This window comes from Ptiloglossa arizonensis, chromosome 1 (assembly GCF_051014685.1).
Source record: "Ptiloglossa arizonensis isolate GNS036 chromosome 1, iyPtiAriz1_principal, whole genome shotgun sequence".
NCBI lineage: Eukaryota > Metazoa > Arthropoda > Insecta > Hymenoptera > Colletidae > Ptiloglossa > Ptiloglossa arizonensis.
Window position 1 is genome coordinate 9,267,168 of NC_135048.1, and position 9,842 is coordinate 9,277,009.

At 37.2% G+C, this 9,842-nt stretch overlaps 1 protein-coding gene across 10 annotated transcripts in view; it reads left to right on the top strand.

The window, feature by feature from the left end:
• Stac (C2 and C2B_Munc13-like domain-containing protein staccato) overlaps nt 1–9,755 on the top strand; it is a 49,498-nt gene extending 39,743 nt beyond the window's left edge. For 7 of the 10 annotated variants that reach the window (XM_076321453.1, XM_076321433.1, XM_076321460.1 and 4 more), the window contains 16 exons: nt 1,062–1,226; nt 1,305–1,483; nt 2,585–2,629; nt 3,211–3,370; nt 4,130–4,653; nt 4,727–4,873; nt 4,969–5,106; nt 5,178–5,366; nt 5,670–5,964; nt 6,072–6,430; nt 6,505–6,694; nt 6,775–7,081; nt 7,607–7,684; nt 8,153–8,276; nt 8,721–8,914; nt 9,022–9,755. In XM_076321453.1, the coding sequence (XP_076177568.1) occupies nt 1,062–1,226; nt 1,305–1,483; nt 2,585–2,629; nt 3,211–3,370; nt 4,130–4,653; nt 4,727–4,873; nt 4,969–5,106; nt 5,178–5,366; nt 5,670–5,964; nt 6,072–6,430; nt 6,505–6,694; nt 6,775–7,081; nt 7,607–7,684; nt 8,153–8,276; nt 8,721–8,914; nt 9,022–9,116 (3,189 nt within the window). In that variant the 3' untranslated portion in view covers nt 9,117–9,755. Of the gene's footprint in view, nt 1–1,061; nt 1,227–1,304; nt 1,484–2,584; nt 2,630–3,210; nt 3,371–4,129; nt 4,654–4,726; nt 4,874–4,968; nt 5,107–5,177; nt 5,367–5,669; nt 5,965–6,071; nt 6,431–6,504; nt 6,695–6,774; nt 7,082–7,203; nt 7,393–7,606; nt 7,685–8,152; nt 8,277–8,720; nt 8,915–9,021 lie in introns of those variants that run through there. The other 3 variants (XM_076321444.1, XM_076321505.1, XR_012993467.1) reach the window with 2 other exon arrangements.
• Nucleotides 9,756–9,842: the final 87 nt, after the last annotated feature.

Genomic DNA, 9,842 nt, shown 5'->3' on the forward strand with positions numbered 1-9,842 from the left:
TCATTGTTAATGTTGCAAAGTTATTTACCGAATCTATTAGAACTCGAAGGATCCGCTCTATTTACAAAGCGTACATCGCTTCGATATAAAATCGATCGAAATGTTTATTCTTCTCGGTTGACACTTGTATTACTTAGTAGCCGCTAACTTTATTCATCGTTCAATCTACTTAAGCATTTTGTAACCTTCGAATTGTTCTGTTGTATTGAGGTTGGGTTTAAATAACAACGTTCCAGCTGCATCACACTTGGTAAATACCTCGTATACTTTTGTTTTTATTTGCTTTATATTCATGTATCTGTATCTCTGCACTTGCATAATAAAGTCATTTAAAAAAATGTCACGTGCCCGCCGCATCGCCTCGGATGTAAACAAACAATACGCAGTGTATCAACGCTACACCGAGAGCCGAATATCTCGAAAATGATTGATGTTAGGCTACACGTACCTTACCAATTCTATTCTAAATGTATACTACTCTATCGAATTCTACCGTAACAAACTAAACGTTCCGTTTAAAAAAAAAACAAACAATATCGACCTTCGTATCTACTCTACCCCTACACTCTCGAAGAAACTACTACCAATGTGTTGTATCTTCCACGAGGTCGTACAACTTTCGTTAGCGACATTTTCTGTTATTTACAATAGCGAACATATCAAGATGGCCTATTTCTAATTGGTCGTTCGTATGCTATCGGTGTGCATTGCTATCAAACGCTACAATTACAAATGACGCAATCAGATTGCATTTATCGACAAACCAATTACGAATTATCACGAGGGTAAGGAGAAACTTCAAAAATATCGTTGACACGTTCAGAAGAGTTCTTCCAACAAGGGATTACCCGATCTTCGAGCTCGAAACGCTATTCCCTGACGGCCCTTTTAGGTTCACGAATTCTTCGAACGAGATTCGAGATAAATGTATTACCCACGATTACGAGTAGAATTGAATTAAACATTTACTGTCCCGTTGAATGTAATTTCCATGTTTAGAGAGCTTCAGAAGTCGTCGGAATGATTTAATTGGTTTTGGATGTCCTGGGTATTGTCCACAGATCGAGGAGCTCTATACCGCTCTGGTCTACATGACCCAACATCAAATCGGTTACGACGTATCGAACGAGTGTGGCCAAGAAGCTCTCCTGAATCACCTGCAGAATGCGTTCAAAGTCGACAGCGAGACGCACCAAAGGGTTCTGGAGGAAACGAGGAACCTGGAGGTGAGAATGTCGCCAAAAAAAAAAATCGACAAATGGACGTCATTGTCAGTTAGAAAAGTATGCGTGTAATTCACACAGCCGCCGGAGATGCACTTGAACGTCGAAGTGATCGAGGCCAAGGAACTCGTGTCGAAAGACTCCAATGGGAAGAGTGATCCCTTCTGTGCCCTTTACCTCGAGTCAGCACCAACGAGAAGGTACAACACTGCCGTGAAAACGTCCACCCTTTGTCCAGTGTGGGAGGAGCACTTCGAACTGTGAGTTTAAATTGTCAATAAAGAGAGACACGTTCGTTAACACTAATAAAACTTACAAAGGGGTCATTGGATCCGTTTTGAATATCTTTTCAATGTTACTCGATTATTAACGAAGCTTTTGCCTGTAATGTTCAATGACAACCATCGAGATAGAAAATTGATTATATTCGTAAATTAATTCGTCTTTTTTCTTTTCACTTTCGAAACATTCGTAGACTATACGATACAAATAGTCGTTCGTTCACTACAGCTAGTTTTAGGGTTTAACAACTAAGTCAGCGCTGTCCAAACGAGGTCTCGTGAGACTTTTAAGGTTCTACGAATCTTACCTAAAAGCGACACTAAATGTACTTACGTAATAATTAGCATCCGAGAACTCTTTTTACTGTCTGCTTAACACTAGAATTACCGATAGATTCCAGTATATTAAGGTGTTCCTCGTATAATAGGTTGCTCAATAAGTTTTGTCGTTCGATAAATTTGTTTGTTCAATAAGTTTTGTCGTTCGATAAAACTTATTGAACAGTACTGTTCAACGTAGTACTGTTCAATAAGTTTTATTGAGTTTTATTCAGTACTGCATTCAAAGTTTTATTAAGTTTTATTCAGTACTACGTTAAAACTTATGAACAGTACTGTTGAACAGTAAACTTACTGTTAAACTTGAACAGTACCGTTCAATAAGTTTTATTGAGTTTTATTCAGTACTACATTAAAAGTTTTATTGAGTTTTATTCAGTATTACATTAAAACTTATTGAACAGTACTGTTCAATATAGTACTGTTCAATAAGTTTTATTGAGTTTTATTCAGTTTTATTAAATTTTATTAAATTTTATTGAGTTTTATTGACTTTTATTCAGTACTACATTAAAACTTATTGAACAGTACTGTTCAATAATTATATTGAGTTTTATTGAGTGTTATTCAGTACTACATTGAATAGTACTGTTCAATAAGTTTTATCGAACGACAAAATTTATCGAGCAACCTAGTATACATGTGTCAAAACAGCTTTGACTCTTATCGTGGAAACTTTCATGGAGACATTGAACGTGTTTAATTTAAAATTAACGTAATCCTAATCGGTCTTTATTGCAGACCTCTGGAGGACCCAGAAAACGACATACTGTTCCTAGAAGTCTGGTAAGTCTTCGAAATCAGAGTTGAACATTAACTGGTTAAAAACATTATTTAGATAAAGTATCGCATAAAGTTGCTTCATCTTTATCCGTTACTCGCGAAGAACAATAATTAACTCTAGTGTTGAAAACAGATTTCGACTGTAACTGTAATTTTATTCGACAGCTTTGAATAACTTCTGAACAATATTCGACAGTTAATACTAAAATTGGCGCTTAATATTCAGTTGCATAGCAATTAAAAACGATTTAAACGATGTTGTATTTGATCTCATCATCGTTAGAAAAATCTCATGAATCGGTTGGTAAAACTCTCGCGATTAAATTGTATTAAGAATAAGAAAATTTTTATTTTTAATTTTTAAAAGGGCGAGTCAAAAATTGGAGAACTCGATGTCTCGGATAATGTTAGAGTTACGATTGAAACCTTCATTCGACGCTACAAAATTAATCGTTCCTTACCAAATTAATTAAGATTCTCAAAGTTTCAAGTAACGAATAAAGTTGATGTAATTTCTTTCGATTCGTTGCTCTCCGACTATTTTTTTTAGTTCGAACGTTTGAACGTTGTTCTTTTAATTAAAGGGACTTCGATGCTGCCGAGACGGTGCCCGAGAAGATGAGCAAGGTCAAGGACGTAAAGGGTGTGAGAGGATTGGTGAAGCTCGCAAAGGAGATCGCGGTTACAGCCACCACTGGCAGCCATGACAACGAATTTATCGGACGTTGTCGAATACCTTTGAAGGTACGAAACGATCAACAGCTGTCGTACTTTAATCGTCTCTCGCATAAGGGATGATCTCGAACTATTCGAGATACACGATTAGGTCGGAACAATATCAATTGACCGGCCAAGGCCGCTTCTTTCCCTCTGAATCACGCCAAACGCAACTACTTTCACGAAAGTATAGAAGATAGTATATCGAGCATCTAGAAAGTCCAGTGTATCGTTAAAGTATTATGAAATAATAAAATTTACATCACAGTAGGAATAAAGAATACCACTTAACCTGAAATACAGTTTACGATAATACGAGACATCACTTTCACCCATTTTAAATCGAATTTACTCAACTTTGTATCGTCCAACAACTTACCCGCGGAGCGGCCATATTGGAAATCATTGGCTATCAGATAGTAGCGCCATCTCGGTAGCCTTGAGCGGTCAATTCATTTTGTGGAAACTTGTAAATGATATACCCCCTTCTCTTAATAATTTCTGAGGGTTGCAATTGTCAATGGGGGGCGGGGGGTATCGATAGGTTAATAGATACGCAATCAAGATCTTTCGATAGTATTGTAAAATCAGATCCACTTTGTACATGTCTGTTCATTAGTCTTGAAGAGGGGGTTACGTTGAAGAGAACTGAAATCGTAAAAAAAAAAAAAAAAAAAACACCATGATTAAAGTTAAAACTCTTCAGACTTGTGAACCAACAATGCCTTTCAAGTGTACGAAGCTTGAAACAGTTCAACTGAACGTCCTTCCCGCAAACAATTCCAGGATATACCCACCACGGGGCACACAATGTGGTACTCCTTGGAGAAAAAGAACAAGTCGAAGCGCCGTGGCGTTGTAAAGCTGAGATTGGCTTTCAGCGCGGAGCACAACACGCAAGTCGCAGCGCAGGAGCACAGACACCTGATCAGGGTATTACTGTTGCACGAAATTGAGACCGAGAAGATAGAGAAGTACTGCTGGTGCGAACGATGGTCAGCACCGGCTGAAGTTCTCCTTCTTCAGCATAGCGCGCAACGTGGCTTGAGGGCCAGGAACGTCACGCTGGCCCAGTGGATCGAATACGCGAGGATTCACCAGGAACATCCGCTGAACTTCATCGTGTTCAATAAGCTGATGATAGAGCTCTTGAGGCCCATAGAGAGCGATTTGTTCTCTTTAGACGAGACCAGACTCTTCTGGGACGCTACGAAAAAAATTGTGTACTCGTGTCTAAACAGTTTACGTAAAATTAGGAGGCTAGTGCCAGGTGACAAGAACACTATGACGCAGTTATCCGCGATTTTGGGGTGAATATTATTTCTCTCTAAAACGATTCGAGAATCGATTCAAGAATCGATCGTCTGAAATGTATCGTTCTAGGATACTGTCGTCCATATCGTGCCTTAAAGTGCCCGAAGACGTAAATTTATTTCCCGCCAAAATGTATCCATGGTTCCCGGACCCAGATGAAAGGCCAAGTGTTCTCCAAGCTTTGGAATACACGGTTGAACAAGGTGCCGCCGAATGGTACTCACACGTTGTTAACACTTCTATTTAAAAATATTTATAAAGTACTTCGTAGTCGATATGTATTACACAACAACGAACTATATTTATTTTAGGATCGATCATATATTGAGTCACAACTTCCCAGAAAGCGATTCCGACGAGGAAGCGTTGAAATACCACATCAAAATGATCCAACTGATACGAGCTGACCTACAGAGTGCCATTGATAACTATGATAAACTGTTCATCAGGTAAGAACCATCGGGAACAATTTAAAGATAATTGATTTATAAATCGATCAATTGGAACTCTTTAATTTCAGACGAATAAACTTCCCATACGCTAGAACACTTTACATGAAGTACCAAAATATAATCAGCGATATGTGCATGGTGATTACCGAAGACATTTGTGGTAGATTGAAGAGAATTGAGATTAACAACACAGACGTTGAACTGAGCTTGGGAACAACGTTGTTCGAGCTCTATCTTTCCCTGCAGAGATACGCCGTGTAAGTCAGAATACTGTTGTTGAATACTGTCGTGTTGACATCCAGTTAAGTTTATTGTTCGTAGTACACGTATTAAGACATAAGCCAATGTGTCGTACCGTCGGTATTAACGTCTCCTCCAACTTTTACGAAGCTGCAATATCGTCGAATCCAACAACTTACTAAACCAACAACAATTCGACACATGTTTGATCCAATATAATACTTAAGAGTCGATACATTATTGAAGGATTGTCATTGAATGTTTCAAAACTATTGGTCATGAAACTGTTATTTGTTTGCATAGCAGTATCTTGTTTTTAGTCTCGGACGAGTTCTATGTGCCGAGTGGCAACTGGAAAACATGAAGGTGCAAAGTTACTACGAGTGGTTCAGGGCCGGTGTGGCACACTGGCTCGACATCGCTGTCTACAAGGCGCTGAAACGAATTGACAGAGCAGTCGAGTTCGACACGTTGCAGGCTGTCGATAACAGCGTCCAATATAGTTCAAGTGCGGTGGATACATTAACGATCTTCTACCAAATCAAAGTGTTTTGGTCACAGCTGGCCTGGCCCGACGTAGAGGGGTCCTACACTTTCATAGGAAAAATTATAGACGTAAGTCACCGACAGCTACTTCTGCCAAGCTTTCGTCCTTTTTTCATTTTTGTACACTTTGATTTCTGAAAGTCTTCTTATAAATACATCGCGTTGTTGCATTACAGGACATCTGCAAGTGTTCAATGGCGTACGCGGACAAGATGGCGAAAAAGGCGGAGCTGACCACAGAGTTGGAGCAACTGTCCGAGAGCAGCGTGTACGAGAGAAAGTTTTTCGTATCCACAGCTTGGTGTTTTGCAATCAACAATATCGACTACATCAGGACATCTATTGCACCTTTGGCCAACGATTTAGGGCTTCAAGAAATTGTGGACTTGTTGGCAGAAAAAAAGACCCAAGATGAGGCAATTCGTTGCAAACAGACACTTCAGCTGATCATCGACAATGCCACTGACATGGTGAAAAATAAGATCATAGAGTTGTTGCAAGTTGTTGCGAATAAAATGACTCCCGCTATGAACAGGTAATGACTTTGCCAAACTTAAGTGTACTTATCACAGATGCAATCAATGCATTAATATTTTTATTGGAATTTAGGTACCTCATGGAGGGCGCAGAGTTGATAGACACGACCAGCAATGCTATGGATCGGCTCTTGCAATACTTAGATAGTAATTTAACAACATTGCACGACAATCTTAACGAGGACAACTTCGAGAGGGTTCTCCTTGTAATTTGGGAAATTATGTCCGACACGTTGTACCAATTAGTACATAACAACCTGGAGGTACTTGTACATAGACTTTTCTCTAGCGATCTTACTTTATTAGATTTACTTTATAATATCAAAGAACCTTTGTTTTATAGAAAAGAAGACCGCCATCATTCTACTCGAATCTCCATCGTACTCTTCATACTCTTGTTCGATTCTTTAACATCGGAACTGACGAATCCTCGACCGTGAAAGTCTTGGAAAAAATCGAATACCTTTTGGAGCTGCATGGATTAGAAACTGCAAAGTTGATACATCGTTACCATCAAGAACGTATCAAGGAGCAAAACGAAATAGAGGAATCCGAGTACGGACAAATCACCGTCAAAGCACAATTTGTCGATAACTCGTTGAATATTCAAATCCTCAATGCAAGGAAGTTGCGACCAGCAGACAGCAACGGTAAGCAAAACAGAACCCAATGCCTTCTTCTTTGAAGAACCTTAAGTCTAAACCGTAGCTTAGGAATTGCACGATTGCTGGCATTGAGATATTAGGTAATGGACATTTCTTGTTTCATACAGGGCGATTCTTATAAAGTGACTCTTGCGATAAAGTTTGCAAATGAGAAACTTATTTGTACAAACGATGAGTCGGTTAGGAAGGTGATATCTCGAGTAGTTTAGGGCTGATGTAGCCAGTCTATAATCCTCAACTATAGATATGTCCTTGAACTAACAGAAGACGCACTGATCACGTTACAAGATCACCTTGTATGTATTATGGTAGTAACTAAAGAAAAAGGTACTAGTACGCGCAAAAAAATGCGAAAGACTTTCATCTTGTTTACATTTGAACGCAAATTAAACGAAATTTTAATTTTTTGTTGCCCATTAATGTTCTTTCATTGCCTGTTTAACCGGTCTATGACGGGAATGAGCGAGTGGTTCGCGACGTGGAGAATGACATTTTCTTTCGATTTTGTAGGCAATTTTATAGGCAAGGTGTCTACTCTCAAGCGCAATCTTCATACAAAATCTAAACAAAGACTGAAAGAAAAGACAAGTATGTAAATGTGGATGTAAAGACACGCTCTTCCTCATCACAATTCCAGTAAAATCTCTCATTAAATTGCCTGCCCTCATGATTATTAGATTTTCAGACTTGCATGACACAGCCGTTATCCGCGTTTCTGTTACGTTATATTGTAGCTAGACAATGTACGAGTATTTAGAGCATATAACGATTCTCGTGACTTGAAAACTTGGGACTTGTCATGAGTGATGCAAACCTCTATAAGGTTCCTCGATCCATTACGAAGAATAATTAATAATAATTAAATTTATCACCGCGTAAAATAGACTTTCCTAGATGTTACTATAAATACAGATGAAACGATGAAACCGTGGAACCTCGTAGATAGGAGACCCATCGACAACAATGATAGTCACCTTCACCGTGCATGAGTCCATATTGGGGTCCTTTGGTGTTTTAGAAGAACGCCCCGAAATCTGACTTTTTTCTATTTTTCAGGCACATGTGACTCATATGTAAAAGTAAGGCTACTTCCGGAGGAAAAGTTCGCTGACGTAAAACTGCCGAAAACTCATGTGCAGAAAGAAAACTTGTATCCACTATTCGATGAAATCTTCAACATGTAAGTAATAACTCAGCCTTTTTGAAAAGTATACAATAGGTTATTCAATAAAACTTATTCAACAACCTAGTATGTATTATTTATGAATACGTTCCTGGTGTTCCCTAGTTAGATTAAAATTAATTGGTTACTGAAAACCACTGTGAGTTTATCCTCAACATATCTTTTGATCTCATCTAAGAACAAACTGTTAAGGAACTCTAGAAAAAAATAGGCTGTGTATCAAAATAAAGATCAAATAAATACCTACATAAACGTTATAAATAAATTAATTAATATACTTGAGAAGATTGCACCCAATCTTCTATTAAAGAAGACTAATAAAGTTGAATCTGTATTAGGTTTACCCACATACAAACATTTTATATAATACATTACAAAACAATAGTTTAATATTAGTATTGTTTACACTGAACATGATATAAGTAATACAAACGTTTTCAGTCCTCTAAGTATGGAACAAAGGGCAACTGAAGATGCAATAATAGCCTTCGAATTGAAGGACAAGGACTTTTTCAAATCCAGATTCTTAGCTGAGGCCTTTCTACCATTCAATGAAATTCCTGAAACGGGACCAGAACAAGGAATAGAATCTCTTAATCAAATTCATCTGAAACTTTCACGTCCAACAAAAAGAAGTGTGTTTTTGATTCTATTTTTTCTAATGACTCTACTACTTTTTATTGTTTCCTGTAATTAGCAATAAGCTACTTTTAAAAAACTCTTTTTTGTATTTTGTGTTTAGGTACTGATATAATTCAAGCATTGGAGCAAAGAAAAGGAGACAACCAGGCAATGGAATTCTTGTCAAGACTCAGTTCAAAGGCTGAACGAAAATAATTATTTTTATTTGCAAAACAAGAGGCACACATTGTGCATTATGTACTGCAACACTGAAATAATGTTTTGAACAATGAATATGGGTGCTACTATTAATAAGAATGACAATGTCACTAAACTAAGTTAACTGCATGAAAATTATTAATTGAAATGAAAGTGTATTATATTTTGGTACACAATTCATATCAATCAATTAGATAAAGTTTTTCAATGACAGTTAAAGAAACAAATAATTTATTTGTAAATGCTGAAGTTTCATCAGCACTATAAGTTTAAAACAATTTATAAATTGCAGTAACATAAACACTGCAAAATTACACTGTTAAATAAGAGACATATTTTTATAAAGAGTTTATGAATTCGCTATTCTAAATAACTAAAACCATTTCTGGGCTGTGCATCGCTTCAAGTATCACATATTTTTTCGCACAAATCGCCGAATATCGCATTTGAAGACTATAAAAAACTGTAAGGCTGAGTAAGTGCTACTTACAAGCAATATACATGCATAGTTATCATAAACCTATGATACACGTATTTGCAATAAAACAAATATTTCTTATGTCTGCTGATAAATCTTGTAAAAAGAAAAATATAAAAATATAATTTAAAATATACGTATTCGTACGTAGAACTGTACTAATGTAAGTTAAACACGTATTCTTGACATATGTAAATAATAATTAATAAAATTATAACGCGTCAGAATAGATAGGGATTTTGATT